Consider the following 12422-nt stretch of genomic DNA (forward strand, 5'->3'; position numbering starts at 1 on the left):
CTTTCCACAAAGCATTGAAAGAGGTGGGCTGCGAGTGATGGGCCCTAGTTCTCTTCAAGTAGCCAAACAACAAAACTAGGCTACTTAATTGGGAAGATGCCGAACAGCGAAGCTTCTGCGGTGGTGTTCAAATGTAGGCTAAGTAGTTTTGTTCTCCTTAAAATGATCACAAGTATTGCATAGTAGGCAACATCTAAATTAGCCATGGGTGGAGATAGCGATTTGGACTTGTAGTTTTACTTAATTCTCCGTACTGGCAAATGATTATAACGGCGATTCTGATCCAACCATTAATTCATACATTGTTGTGCCCCTAGCCTGAAAGTTCAATATGTAGGTAGATGTAGAAGGCTAATGTTAACTAGCTAACATTACCCATGAATGGAAGTTAGGCTAGCGAGCAAGCATTTTAGCCAGGTAGCTTAGGACAACAACAAATACTGTACTGTATGACAGAGTGATAGACTGTTTCGTCAACATGAAAGAGAGGAGGATGGCATTGGCGTTTCTCTACAAGGAGGGTGAGTCAACATGTTTTTCTACTTGCACGAACGCGCACGTGCACACACACAGAAATCAGAACCGTGGACAGCCACATCATTTAGCTTACGTTGATTGGACTAAATAGTTTTTGGTATCTTTTAGTTGTCACTATTAGACTAAGCAGAGGTGATGTTGATAGAATGTTGAAGTTGAAATGGTGCTGGAATAGTGGCGGCAGATCCTATTTTCTCTGCGACTTGCGGTAACTCTCTTTGGTTCTAAATCAACAGTTGTTTAGTGGTCCGAAAATGTCAGAAACATTAACTTGCTTGACCATGCTGTAGGTCATGTAACTATACATGCAATATGCTTTGTGGACTTCACTGGACAGATGTTGCTATCTTTTGTGATAAAACAAAGGTGTGGTTAAATTTATACATACTGTATACTTTTTACTACGCTACGTGCTAAATAGTATGCAGTTTAAGTATGTAGTAAGTTAGTATGGGTATTTGGACACGACCAGTGTCTCCATTGAGAATAAAAGGAACAACCTCATAAATTGGAATTGGAATTCACTGTAATAATTAATAGTGGCCTACTTTCAAATCATCTCATTTCTTATCAATTATTAGTGAGATTAGCCTGGTTCCAGATCTGTACAATATGTGCTTTAACCAACTCCTCTGACTTGTGTTGTCATGCCATTCAGTCTGACCCCAATGCAAGCTACAGTAAATGTTCATATGCGCAGATATTTGGAATGGGGTCTGTATGGCAAAGTTGGAAAAGCAGATACCGATCTTCTGGTGCCAAGCTAAGATGTTGTGGTTCCCTGTCAATAGACATCACTATAAAATGCTACCCACTAAAACATAGGCATTCAAAGCACTTTCAATGTGCACTGAACAGTACAATTGTGTCACCAGTGTCTGTACCTGTGTGAGTGCCGTACACAAGGCAAATATCCACAGGGCCACCAGATTCTCTTGTAGCCAATCCTTCACCCGCTCGTAGCATGGCTGTGGAGACACACAGAAATGTAAACAAAAATGTTACAGCACATTATACAAAAAACATCACATTAACCCACATTTATAGCATGAGGTGCCTAAGTGTAGCCTACAGCAGGGTTGGGGTCAATTCCATTTAATTTCAGTCGATAGAACAGCCATAGAAAAAGTTATTTTATTTTAAGATTAGAGAAAACAAAACTAACATGTTTTATGTGTTTCCTCATTCAGTCCATCTGGTGCTAGTCTTGGTAGACTTACAAGAGTATCGGGCCCACAGGCCCTTTTCTACACCACCCAACACAAAGTGACACATCCTCCCATACATGCCTTTTACTCTGCAAATCATCTCCTTGTCATGTTAGCTAAGTGGATGCCTTCAACTATTTCCCCCCTCTGCTCTTTTGAACCAATGTTCCCTGGGATAGCTACCATCCCTATCTAGCACTATGGACGGAAGGATGGGAGTAACTTGCAGATGGTACCATTGCTCTGTGCCGGGACAACATTTAAACAAGCGAGCGGGATAAATTTTTCATTGCCAACATGAACAGGATATACACTTAGGCGACTTCAACCAAAGTTTCTCCAACTCTCCCTTTTCAACATTCAAGAGACATTACGTGTAACACAGTGTCAATGAAAAGGATGATGTACCACTAGACAAATACACGTCTTTACGTAACAAATTGTGAATAGTTTATATATCCTCAAAGCAGCTGAAGTGGTTGTTGTAATAATGAAAGAAAGTGGCATAGACAATGGTAGACAGCGATGGGACTGGCACAGAGTGCATGAGCCTGGCATGGTATATGGCAGAAATAATTTATGCCTCAGTCTATAGCACTGCTGGTTTTCAGTCTTCCCCTATAATCAGGGATTTAGACCTGGGACACCAGTTGAGTGGATTATAATAATAATATAATATAATATGCCATTTAGCAGACGCTTTTATCCAAAGCGACTTACAGTCATGTGCGCATACATTTTTACGTATGGGTGGTCCCGGGGATCGAACCCACTACCCTGGCGTTACAAGCGCCATGCTCTACCAATTGAGCTACAGAGGACCACCATTATCTCGCCAAACACGGGTATTAATCAAGTAATAATATAATTATATATTAATTAACTACCAGGGGCAAAATAAAGAAAATCAGCAGTGCTGCTGCAGACCTCAAGGCCCAGATTTAAAAACCCCATAGAGACGATTAACATAATTAAAAAATGAACATCAAAATCTTTCTAAACTAGAGATATCTGTTTTTTTTGTATGGGTTGCATCTCAATCCACCGCATACGCCCATGTCGGCCTTCCGCATCTGCGGTGGAAAGTGGCAGCGATACAGCGCTGTTTGTCAGACCAGGAGGCATCCCGAAAATCAGTCTTCTCACGAAAACGTCTAACACTACAGACGTTTCCATGAGAACACCGATTTTTGACCTTAGGGTTAAATACCCCTTATATTTGAATACCTGGGGTATAAGGCATATGAGAACAGCTCATTATCTTCAGCAGAGCAGTTTCCCAAAGCGTGGGTTGGGTTTTAGCAAAAGCTCAGTGGACTGTGGGTGGATTGTCTGAGATTTATGAACAGTATACTGTAATGTTTTGTTTACCTGGTTGGTCACAAGGAAGGCTTTTGGACCAAATAAATTACATTTGGGCACCAAAAACAACAAAATAACATTTGGGAACAACTAGTGTGCATGCGTGTGCATGCGTGTGCATATGTGTGTGTCAGAGAGACAGAGAGAGAGAGAGAGAGTGAGTGTGTGTGTGCATGTGTGTTTGTTTGTGTATGTGTGATTCTGTGCATCTTACCGCGGTCCACCAGGTCCCTGGGTTCTCGAGGCCACAGTTGTCGCTGTACTCCAGACAGCAGGAGTCGGGCACGCGGCTGGCGTTATACACCTCAAACCAGTCCGTATGGTTGGTCACGCCACAGCAGCGGAACTACACCAGACAAGGACACTGCACGTCAATGACCGAACTGAGAGGAAAACCAAACATGCTACACACTAAAACCATTCTGTATGATTCATAAACAGAGATCGTTCTTAGGCACTGACATATGTATGTTAAACATATCTCTGTCACATCTTTTATTTTGATAGTTCTCCCTCATCACTCCAAAGTGGTCATTACTGAATTGAAACTACATTAACTTTGCCTGGGTGCAACTTTTGCAGTGTGGTAATGTATTCAGTGGTGGGTGGAGAGGGTAAACTTGGTCTTATGGAATGAGAACTCTTCTTGCTGCGGTTTTGACATGTGACTCAATCTAGAATTTCATCTTGAACACATGGTCTCTCTCTCTCTCTCACTCAGATGTGCAGTCAGTCAGACAACCTCACTAATGCACACTACAAACAATCAAACTGGACTTTATAATGTAAAAAGGGCCCATTCTGTGATCAAACAGCCCAAAGTCTGGTATCTTGTATCTTTTGATGTCTCTCAACAGCTTTCACCAGCAGTGCCTGCGGCATTTTTATCAGCTCCTTTTATTCAATCCTTTCTCTACTATCTTTCCTCACCTTGTGTTTCCTACCTTCCTTTGCCCATGATTTGAGCTGTGAATTTTGGTCATGAATAATACACAGCCAAGCACATCAAAGTGAGTGTGGAAACAAACAGTGTTGTTCTTCGGGGAGTCGTGCAGTCCATTTTGCATTTCTCTTACTGTTTGGCAGCCTATTTAAAGAATCCAAGGCTATTCTTATTGGTTGGAATCAGGTTAGATTGCGTAATCCCTCGTCCCTATGAAGTGGTACATATGATCATGTAATTAGCGTGCAGTACTGTATTTCTCCAAGCTTAGCCTGTTTTAACACTAGCCTGGTCCCAGATCTGATTGTGCTGTCTTGCTAACTCTTATGGTCATTGTCATGCAGTGGCATAAACAGATCTGGGACCAGGCTAATTTAAGACGACTGTACTGTTCTACTGTTGACCACCAGGGGACAGTCTAAGCAGGACAAGTTGACTTACATTTTACATTTATATTTTAGTCAATTAGCAGACGCTCTTATCCAGAACGACAGAGGAGCCATTAGGGTTAAGTGCCTTGCTTAAGGACTTACATCCGTTTGTACAATCATCCAGGCGTTGGTCAAGCCCACGTTGCCCTCGGTGCCAAAGAGCTGGAGTCCCCTCTTCAAATCCCTCTGGGCATAGTGATCAATCTGGATACAAGACAAACAAAGACATGAAGGTGAAGACATGAACATCCTTACTCATGCAAAACACACACGACTCCGAAACACACGACTTAACCTTATTTACACATTCAGTCAACAAACAAGACATCAATCTGATTGATCGCCATTGACCCAGAGCCTTTGCTCTCTCAAAAACTGTGCCAGTAGGGTAATGTAGTCTTTTGGCATGTTTGTGTAGAGGGCTACAGGCTGACACCATCAGTGGTCTGTTCAACCCGCTGTCAAAAGGGCTCTCCCACTCGGCTAAATCACATCTGTTTACAGCCGTTTCAACACAGCCGCAATGTAGCATGAATAATAGACTCTATACCTGATATGTTTCTGAGCAAAATAATATACTGGCACAATGTAGAACACAAAGGTAACACAAAGGATAAAATAGCATGAGTAAGGCCTTCATGGGAAGTGTTACTAAAATAAAATGTCATGATTTTAGCTTTGTTCTTGTCTTGAATTCCCTTCTGAAAATAACAGGAGCAAAATTTGCTCTGCTGAAAGCACAACGGGCCTTATTCTTATTCATTGACGTCAATGGGAGACAAATTCGAGTTTAGTGCTATCTCAAGTCAGAATATGGCCCTTAGGAAATAAGTCTCCTAGTATCTTTCCAGCAGATACTGGCTCAGACTTCCAATCATGACTCTGCTGACACTGCTGTAACTTAAAAAAAATGCATGATCAAATCTGTCTGGAGAAAGACTAATCGACTCTGATACATTTTTTAACTTTTAGTCAAAGTTTGACTTTTCAAGCGTCGCATCCTTGACTACAGCAGGCAAGGTAAGGAGGGAGGCATCAATTATTTAGGAGAGAGAGAGTAGGTGAAGGGCAGAGAGAGAGAACGAGAGAAGGAGAGAAAGGGGAGCGAGAGCAGGAAATAAATGAATAGCAGAGGAAGCACGAGACAAGGTACACAAAAAATTCGAAAAACAATATGGAAGACCATAATTCACTGCTTATGCAGCTGCGACCTGAAAGTAAACATAAACAAAGTTGGCATTATGTGGGTAGAAAACACATTGTTGTAGGCGGGGGAAATTACATTTAAAAAAAAAATTAAACGCTCAATGGAGACATTCATGGCATCGGATCAACGGAAGGAGAGAACTTGTGGAAAGAAAAAGGATAAAAGAAAGGAAAGAATATCTTTCCAGTGAAACCAGCCCTACAGACAGACATTTTCTCTCAAGTCAGGAAGAAACATAGAAAGTGAGAGTGGGCTTTAAATACGGTAGGGGGAGAGACATTAGCATATCCCGTGTTTTGCCTTGGAACACACTGACTCATATATGCCGGGTCACCACAAGACAGCGAAACCTGCCATATTAGATTAGAGATTCAAAGAAGGGTTTTGTATCATTTTTCAGCAACTGGCAACCGCTGCGGCCTCACAGTCTGAAAGTCATTGCTTTGAGTGATTCTAATCAACTTGATGCTGCTTACAGAAGCCACTGTTGTTTTATACACACTGCTATGGATTAGCCTGAATCATGTTGTAATCAAATGGGCGATTTAGAAACAACTGTTTTTCCCTTGCAGTTGAAAACAGTGTGAAGGCTCACCAAACCCTCTCTCTTCCCAAAGCAGCTCATTTTACAGCAGTAGAGCTATTAAAATCTTTCTCCAGGCCTCAACGTTTGCTGTTTTTTCATGTTTATTTTCTTCCTGGTCGTTAATTTATGGATTAAGGCTAAACTAGAGTCCACTCACCTGATGTCCCAGGTCGGAATCCATCCCTTGCTCTTTCTCATTGTCTAAAAATCTGTCCTCTCCTCAGTCCTCGCTTCTGCTCCTTCATCTGCACTGATCTGAAAGGACGTACCAGGTGAAAGCTAGGCTGATGTTGAGCTTCCAGCATATTTTTCCCCCCTTTCAAATCTTTTCCAGTCAGTGCAGTGAATGGAGAGGAGAGATTAAAGTTTTATTTCAGACAGTGTTGATACAGTGCATTCGGAAAGTATTCAGACCATTGACTTTTCCACATTTTGTTACGTTACAGCCTTATTCTAAAATTGATTAAATTGTTTTTTCCCCCTCATCAATCTACACACAATACCCCATAATGACAAAGCAAAAACAGGTTGTTAGAAATAAAAAATAAAACACTTAAATATTATATTTACATAAGTATTCAGACCCTTTACTCAGTACTTTGTTGAAGCACCTTTGGCAGCGATTACAGCCTCAAGTCTTCTTGGGTATGACGCTACAAGCTTGGCACACCTGTATTTGGGGAGTTTCTCCCATTCTTCTCTGCAGATCCTCTCAAGCTCTGTCAGGTTGGATGGGGAGCGTCGCTGCACAGCTATTTTCAGGTTTCTCCAGAGATGTTCGATCTGGTTCAAGTCCAGGGTTTTTGCTGGGCCACTCAAGGACATTTAGAGACTTGCCCCAAAGCCACTCCTGTGTTGTCTTGGCTGTGTGCTCGTCCTGTTGGAAGGTGAACCATCGCCCCAGTCTGAGGTCCTGAGCGCTCTGGAGCAGGTTTTCATCAAGGATCTCTCTGTACTTTGCTCCGTTCATCTTTCCCTCGATCCTGACTAGTCTCCCAGTCCCTGCCGCTGAAAAACATCCCCACAGCATGATGCTGCCACCACCATGCTTCACCATAGGGATGGTGCCAGGTTTCCTCCAGACGTGACGCTTGGCATTCAGGCCCAAGAGTTCAATCTTGGTTTCATCAGACGACAGAATCTTGTTTCTCATGGTCTGCAAGTCCTTTAGGAGCCTTTGGCAAACTCCACGCGGGCTGTCATGTGCCTTTTACTGAGAAGTGGCTTCCGTCTGGCCACTCTACCATAAAGGCCTGATTAGTGGAGTGTGCAGAGATAGTTGTCCTTCTGGAAGGTTCTTCCATCTCCACAGAGGAACTCTGGAGCTCTGTCAGAGTGACCATTGGGTTCTTGGTCACCTCCCTGACCAAGGCCCTTCTCTCCCGATTGCTCAGTTTGGCCAGGCAGCCAGCTCTAGGAAGAGTCTTGGTGGTTCCAAACTTCTTCCATTTAAGAATGATGGAGGCCACTGTGTTCTTGGGGACCTTCAATGCTGCAGAAATTTTTTGGTACTCTTCCCCAGATCTGTGCCTTGAAACAATTCTGTCTTGGAGCTCTACGGACAATTCATTCAACCTCATGGCTTGGTTTTTGCTCTGACATGCACTGTCAACTGTGGGACCTTATATAGACAGGTGTGTGCCTTTCCAAATCATGTCCAATCAATTGAATTTACCTTACCACAGGTGGTCTCCAATCAAGTTGTAGAAACATTTCAAGGATGATCAATGGAAACAGGATGTACCTGAGCTCAATTTTGAGTCTCATAGCAAAGGGTCTGAATTAAAGAAAAAGTCCAGTGTATGTGTTTTTTTGCCGATCATAATATTTTCTTTTTATTGGCCAGTCTGAGATATGGCTTTTTCTTTGCAACTCTGCCTAGAAGGTCAGCATCCCGGAGTCGCCGCTTCACTTTTGACGTTGAGACTGGTATTTTGCAGGTACTATTTAATGAAGCTGCCAGTTGAGGACCTGTGAGGCGTCTGTTTCTCAAACTAGACACTCTAATGTATTTGTCCTCTTGCTCAGTTGTGCACCGGGGCCTCCCACTCCTCTTTCTATTCTGGTTAGAGCCAGTTTGCGCTGTTCTGTGAAGGGAGCAATACACAGCGTTCTACGAGATCTTCAGTTTCTTGCCAATTTCTCGCATGGAATAGCCTTCATTTCTCAGAACAAGAATAGACTGACGAGTTTCAGAAGAAAGTTATTTGTTTCTGGCCATTTTGAGCCTGTAATGGAACCCACAATTGCTGATGCTCCAGATACTCAACTAGTGTCAAGAAGGCCAGTTTTATTGGTTCTTTAATCAGCACAACAGTTTTCAGCTGTGCTAACATAATTGCAAAAGGGTTTTCTAATGACCAATTAGCCTTTTAAAATGATCAACTTGGATTAGCAAACACAACGTGCCATTGGAACACAGGATTGATGGTTGCTGATAATGGGCCTCTGTAGTGTATGTAAATAAGGTATTTCTGTTTTTAATTTTTTATAAATTAGCAAACATTTCTAAAAACGTGTTTTCACTTTGTCATTATGGGGTATTGTGGGTAGATTGATTGGGGGGGGGGGGAGAGAAACAATGTAATCCATTTTAGAATAAGGCTGTAACGTAACAAAATGTGGAAAAAGTAAAGGGGTCTGAATACTTTCCGAATGCACTGTATTTCAGACATTGTACTGTGTGACATGTTTATTGGACGAGGAATCAGGAAATATGAAGAGAAGGGGAAGGCTCTGTGCATCGTCCCAAAATGGCAAACTGCTTATCTATGCTCGTCTGTGATAGCGCCCATCAAGGGGTGAATAGTGTCAAAATGTGGTTCTATTCTCTCTGGAGTCATTCCGCTTAATGTCGTATGTTTATTCAAATGCATTCATATGTATTCATATTTATTCATAGGAAAACATTGACAGAAGCTGTTCACGTTTTGTTTTCCACAGCCTATTTTCCTCAATGCTGCTTTGCTCCTATCTAGTTCTTGTATTACGGTTTTATCTCAACCTGATTGCAATATTGAATTAGACTGTTACCTAAAATCCCTGCATTCCTAGGAGACGGTTTGTACACGACCCTCATGCTGGCTTATGCTTATGAAGTTTGAATCAACAGATACTTTTACCAGACGTAGGTTCAAATAGGCTAGTATTTGTACTTTGAGCGTTTGGTTGAGCATGCCTGAGTGCCAGAAGTCCAGCTAAAGCGTTTGAAACAAAACACACACTATTTGAACCCGTGTGTTTTTTACTGTCACCACTACAGGATTTCACCAATGGGTTCCTCCTTTTCACACAAAGAGCAGAACATTTTATGTTTTGTAGGTATTCCAATGAATTAGTAATGTCATGTTGCCATTAATTTAATGGGTGAATCACTATTATTAGTAGTGTGTTTTACCAACCAAACATTTCTCTCAGCATGAAATGAAACTTGTCCATGCTCGAAATTCATTCAGGCAGTGGTTACATGACTCAATTTCAAATTGCTACATTGAACCTCAGAAGTCCCATGTTGCTGAGGTAAAATGTGCACCTTGTTTATGTAAGAAATATGATTCATTCTATTATATTATATGTGCCAACATCAGTTCTAAAAGAAACAGTGACATTGGAGAAAATGTCACTGTCTTTCATTTGAGTCACATTCTAATGTTGTCATCATTGAAGCTTTTACAAATATTAATTAATTAATGATATTGTAAAAAAGAAAAAAAAGGTATAATGTGTATACCAACTGAAAGTGACTGACACCAGCTCCAGGTGACTTTGACAACTTCCATGGTCATGTGAGTCTGTCCTAATATGGACACCGTACGGATCACCATTTTCCTACAGTAATTGGTTTGACCGACATGGTTTCCTAGTTGGAAAGGAACCCCTGCCTGGCTGCTGTAACTTTTTTAATGACGATATTTGATTAGGTGGTTATGTGACTAGGTAATGAAGAGACTAGGTCAGCGTTTCCCAATCCTAATCTTGGGGACCCCGAGGGGAGCACATTTGAGTTTTTTCCCTAGCACTACACACCTGATTCAAATAATCAAATGCTTGATAATAATAATAATATAATATGCCATTTAGCAGACGCTTTTATCCAAAGCGACTTACAGTCATGCGTGCATACATTTTTGTGTATGGGTGGTCCCGGGGATCGAACCCACTACCTTGGCGTTACAAGCGCCGTGCTCTACCAGCTGAGCTACAGAGGACCACATGATGATGAGTTGATTATTTGACTCAGGTGTGTAGTGCTAGGGAAAAAACAAAAATATGCACCCCTTGTGGTCCCCAGGACCAGGATTGGGAAAAACTGGACTAGGTGGTACTGCCATGCCTGCCTGGAGTTACAGGGATTGAAGTCAGTCAAAGATGGCAAGGTTGGCAGCTGTAGGCTGGCACTAGGGTGGCATTAGGTGGCACTGGCTGATGTGGTAATGAGACAGCTGGGAGTGTTCCAGGCCATCAGTGGAGCAGCGGAGTTGTGGGAATGGCAACAGAATAATAATAATAATAATAATAATAATAATAATATGCCATTTAGCAGACGCTTTTATCCAAAGCGACTTACAGTCATGTGCGCATACATGTTTACGTATGGGTGGTCCCAGGGATGGAACCCACTACCCTGGCGTTACAAGCGCCATGCTCTACCAATTGAGCTACAATTGATGAAGGATCAGGGAATCAGCTCTCTGGGCAAATATTCCTCATTATTCCGTACTTTCTCAATCATGTTGAATCAACGTGGCTGGTAGGTTGAATATTTCTGAAAAAGGCAACAACATACTGTACGCCGTTTTTGCAACTCAGATTTGCAGTGGTAACTGATACATTTGGCTATAATGCAAGTTGACATGACCGTTAACGTCATGTACCAACTCATTTGATCACTGAGACCTTGCTGAATCACGTGTGTTAGTACTGGGCTGCCATACCGGAATGGAAAACACTGTTTAAAAAAAAAAGAACAGCCTTCCCAACAATAACATTAACATATAGCTGTCTTATGTACATGTGGAATGACTCCCTGATGTTCAAGAACATCGTAGAGTCCATTTAAACTAGCCGCTAGAGGACCATTCCCCTTTTGTCTTCCTTCCTAAGAAGTCCTACAGTACATCTACAGTATGCCTGACTTTTACAGTGCCCCGCTCTTTTACTCAGTTTCTCATTGCACTACTTTGAGTAGAACAGTTAAGAAATTAAACTGAATAATTCAGATCCGGAATGGAGGATAGGGAAACGGGAATGTTAGACATAGGGACTAGGGTGGGGACTGAGGAAAGTTAACATTCATAACGGAAGGGATATATTGGCTGAGAGCCCAGGAAGATGCTACAAATCCAGGAACACTTCTAGAATTACACAACGAGTGAGACAATGGATTATAATGGCTGAGGGACGGAGGATTCAGATTTAACAGAGCCTGTATGGGTTTTATTACATAACCACAGATAAAAGGCAAACTTCAGTACGAGAGTGAGAAAAATCTAATACACTCAATGGAAATAAAGAGGGTGGAGAAAAATATCTAAGGGTAGGATAATGATTTACTAAAAGGTACAGACAGAGACTATAGACACCAACGGCCTTGGCCCTGGCCCTCGGGGTAGCGAGGATGCCAAAGGTCATGCATAATGGAGTAGCCGTGGTCAATAGATTGGAGGGTGTCCCATCATTGGAGCAACGCTTGTTTAGATGGTGCCAGTGTACGCGTGCGTGCGTATGTAGGAGCAGGATGTGTGTGTGTGTGCGAATTGTATTATAAATCCCTTCCCAAGTTGGAAATGCTCTGATGTGCAGAGATGTATTTATGTTGAAAAGCCATTGCTCCTCTGCTTTTCAATCCGACTTGTTTATTGTACAGGGAAAAAGAATATTGGATGAGTTTAAATTAATACATGTAATTACATTCTGTGAGAGTTAAAAACTATACCAGAATCAACCACAATAAAATAAATAAATAAGAGCGAGACGTCGCCTTACCTGGTCTTGGTAAACAAAGAAGAGCATGATGGACAGAATCTCCAAGAAGAAGATCAGAAGAAGGAGGATGAAGAACTGTGGAGGGAGAGGAGATAGAGGGAGAAAGCGGGAGAGAGAGAGAGTGCATTAGAAAAAGGGCACCGCATTTTATGAGTTGACCCAT

General features: G+C 41.9%; 1 protein-coding gene across 1 annotated transcript in view; it reads right to left on the reverse strand.

Annotated features, from left to right (window-relative positions):
• Positions 1-12422, reverse strand: part of LOC311127166 (tetraspanin-4-like) — a 66108-nt gene that overhangs the window by 904 nt on the left and 52782 nt on the right. The window contains exons 3-6 of the mRNA XM_084158944.1: positions 12260-12334; positions 4584-4685; positions 3322-3453; positions 1422-1505 (exon numbers count right to left, since the gene is read on the reverse strand). Coding sequence (XP_084015070.1) covers positions 1422-1505; positions 3322-3453; positions 4584-4685; positions 12260-12334 — 393 coding nt within the window. The remainder of the gene's footprint in view (positions 1-1421; positions 1506-3321; positions 3454-4583; positions 4686-12259; positions 12335-12422) is intronic.

This window comes from Coregonus lavaretus (genome assembly GCF_964263955.1).
Source record: "Coregonus lavaretus genome assembly, chromosome: 4".
Lineage (NCBI taxonomy): Eukaryota > Metazoa > Chordata > Actinopteri > Salmoniformes > Salmonidae > Coregonus > Coregonus lavaretus.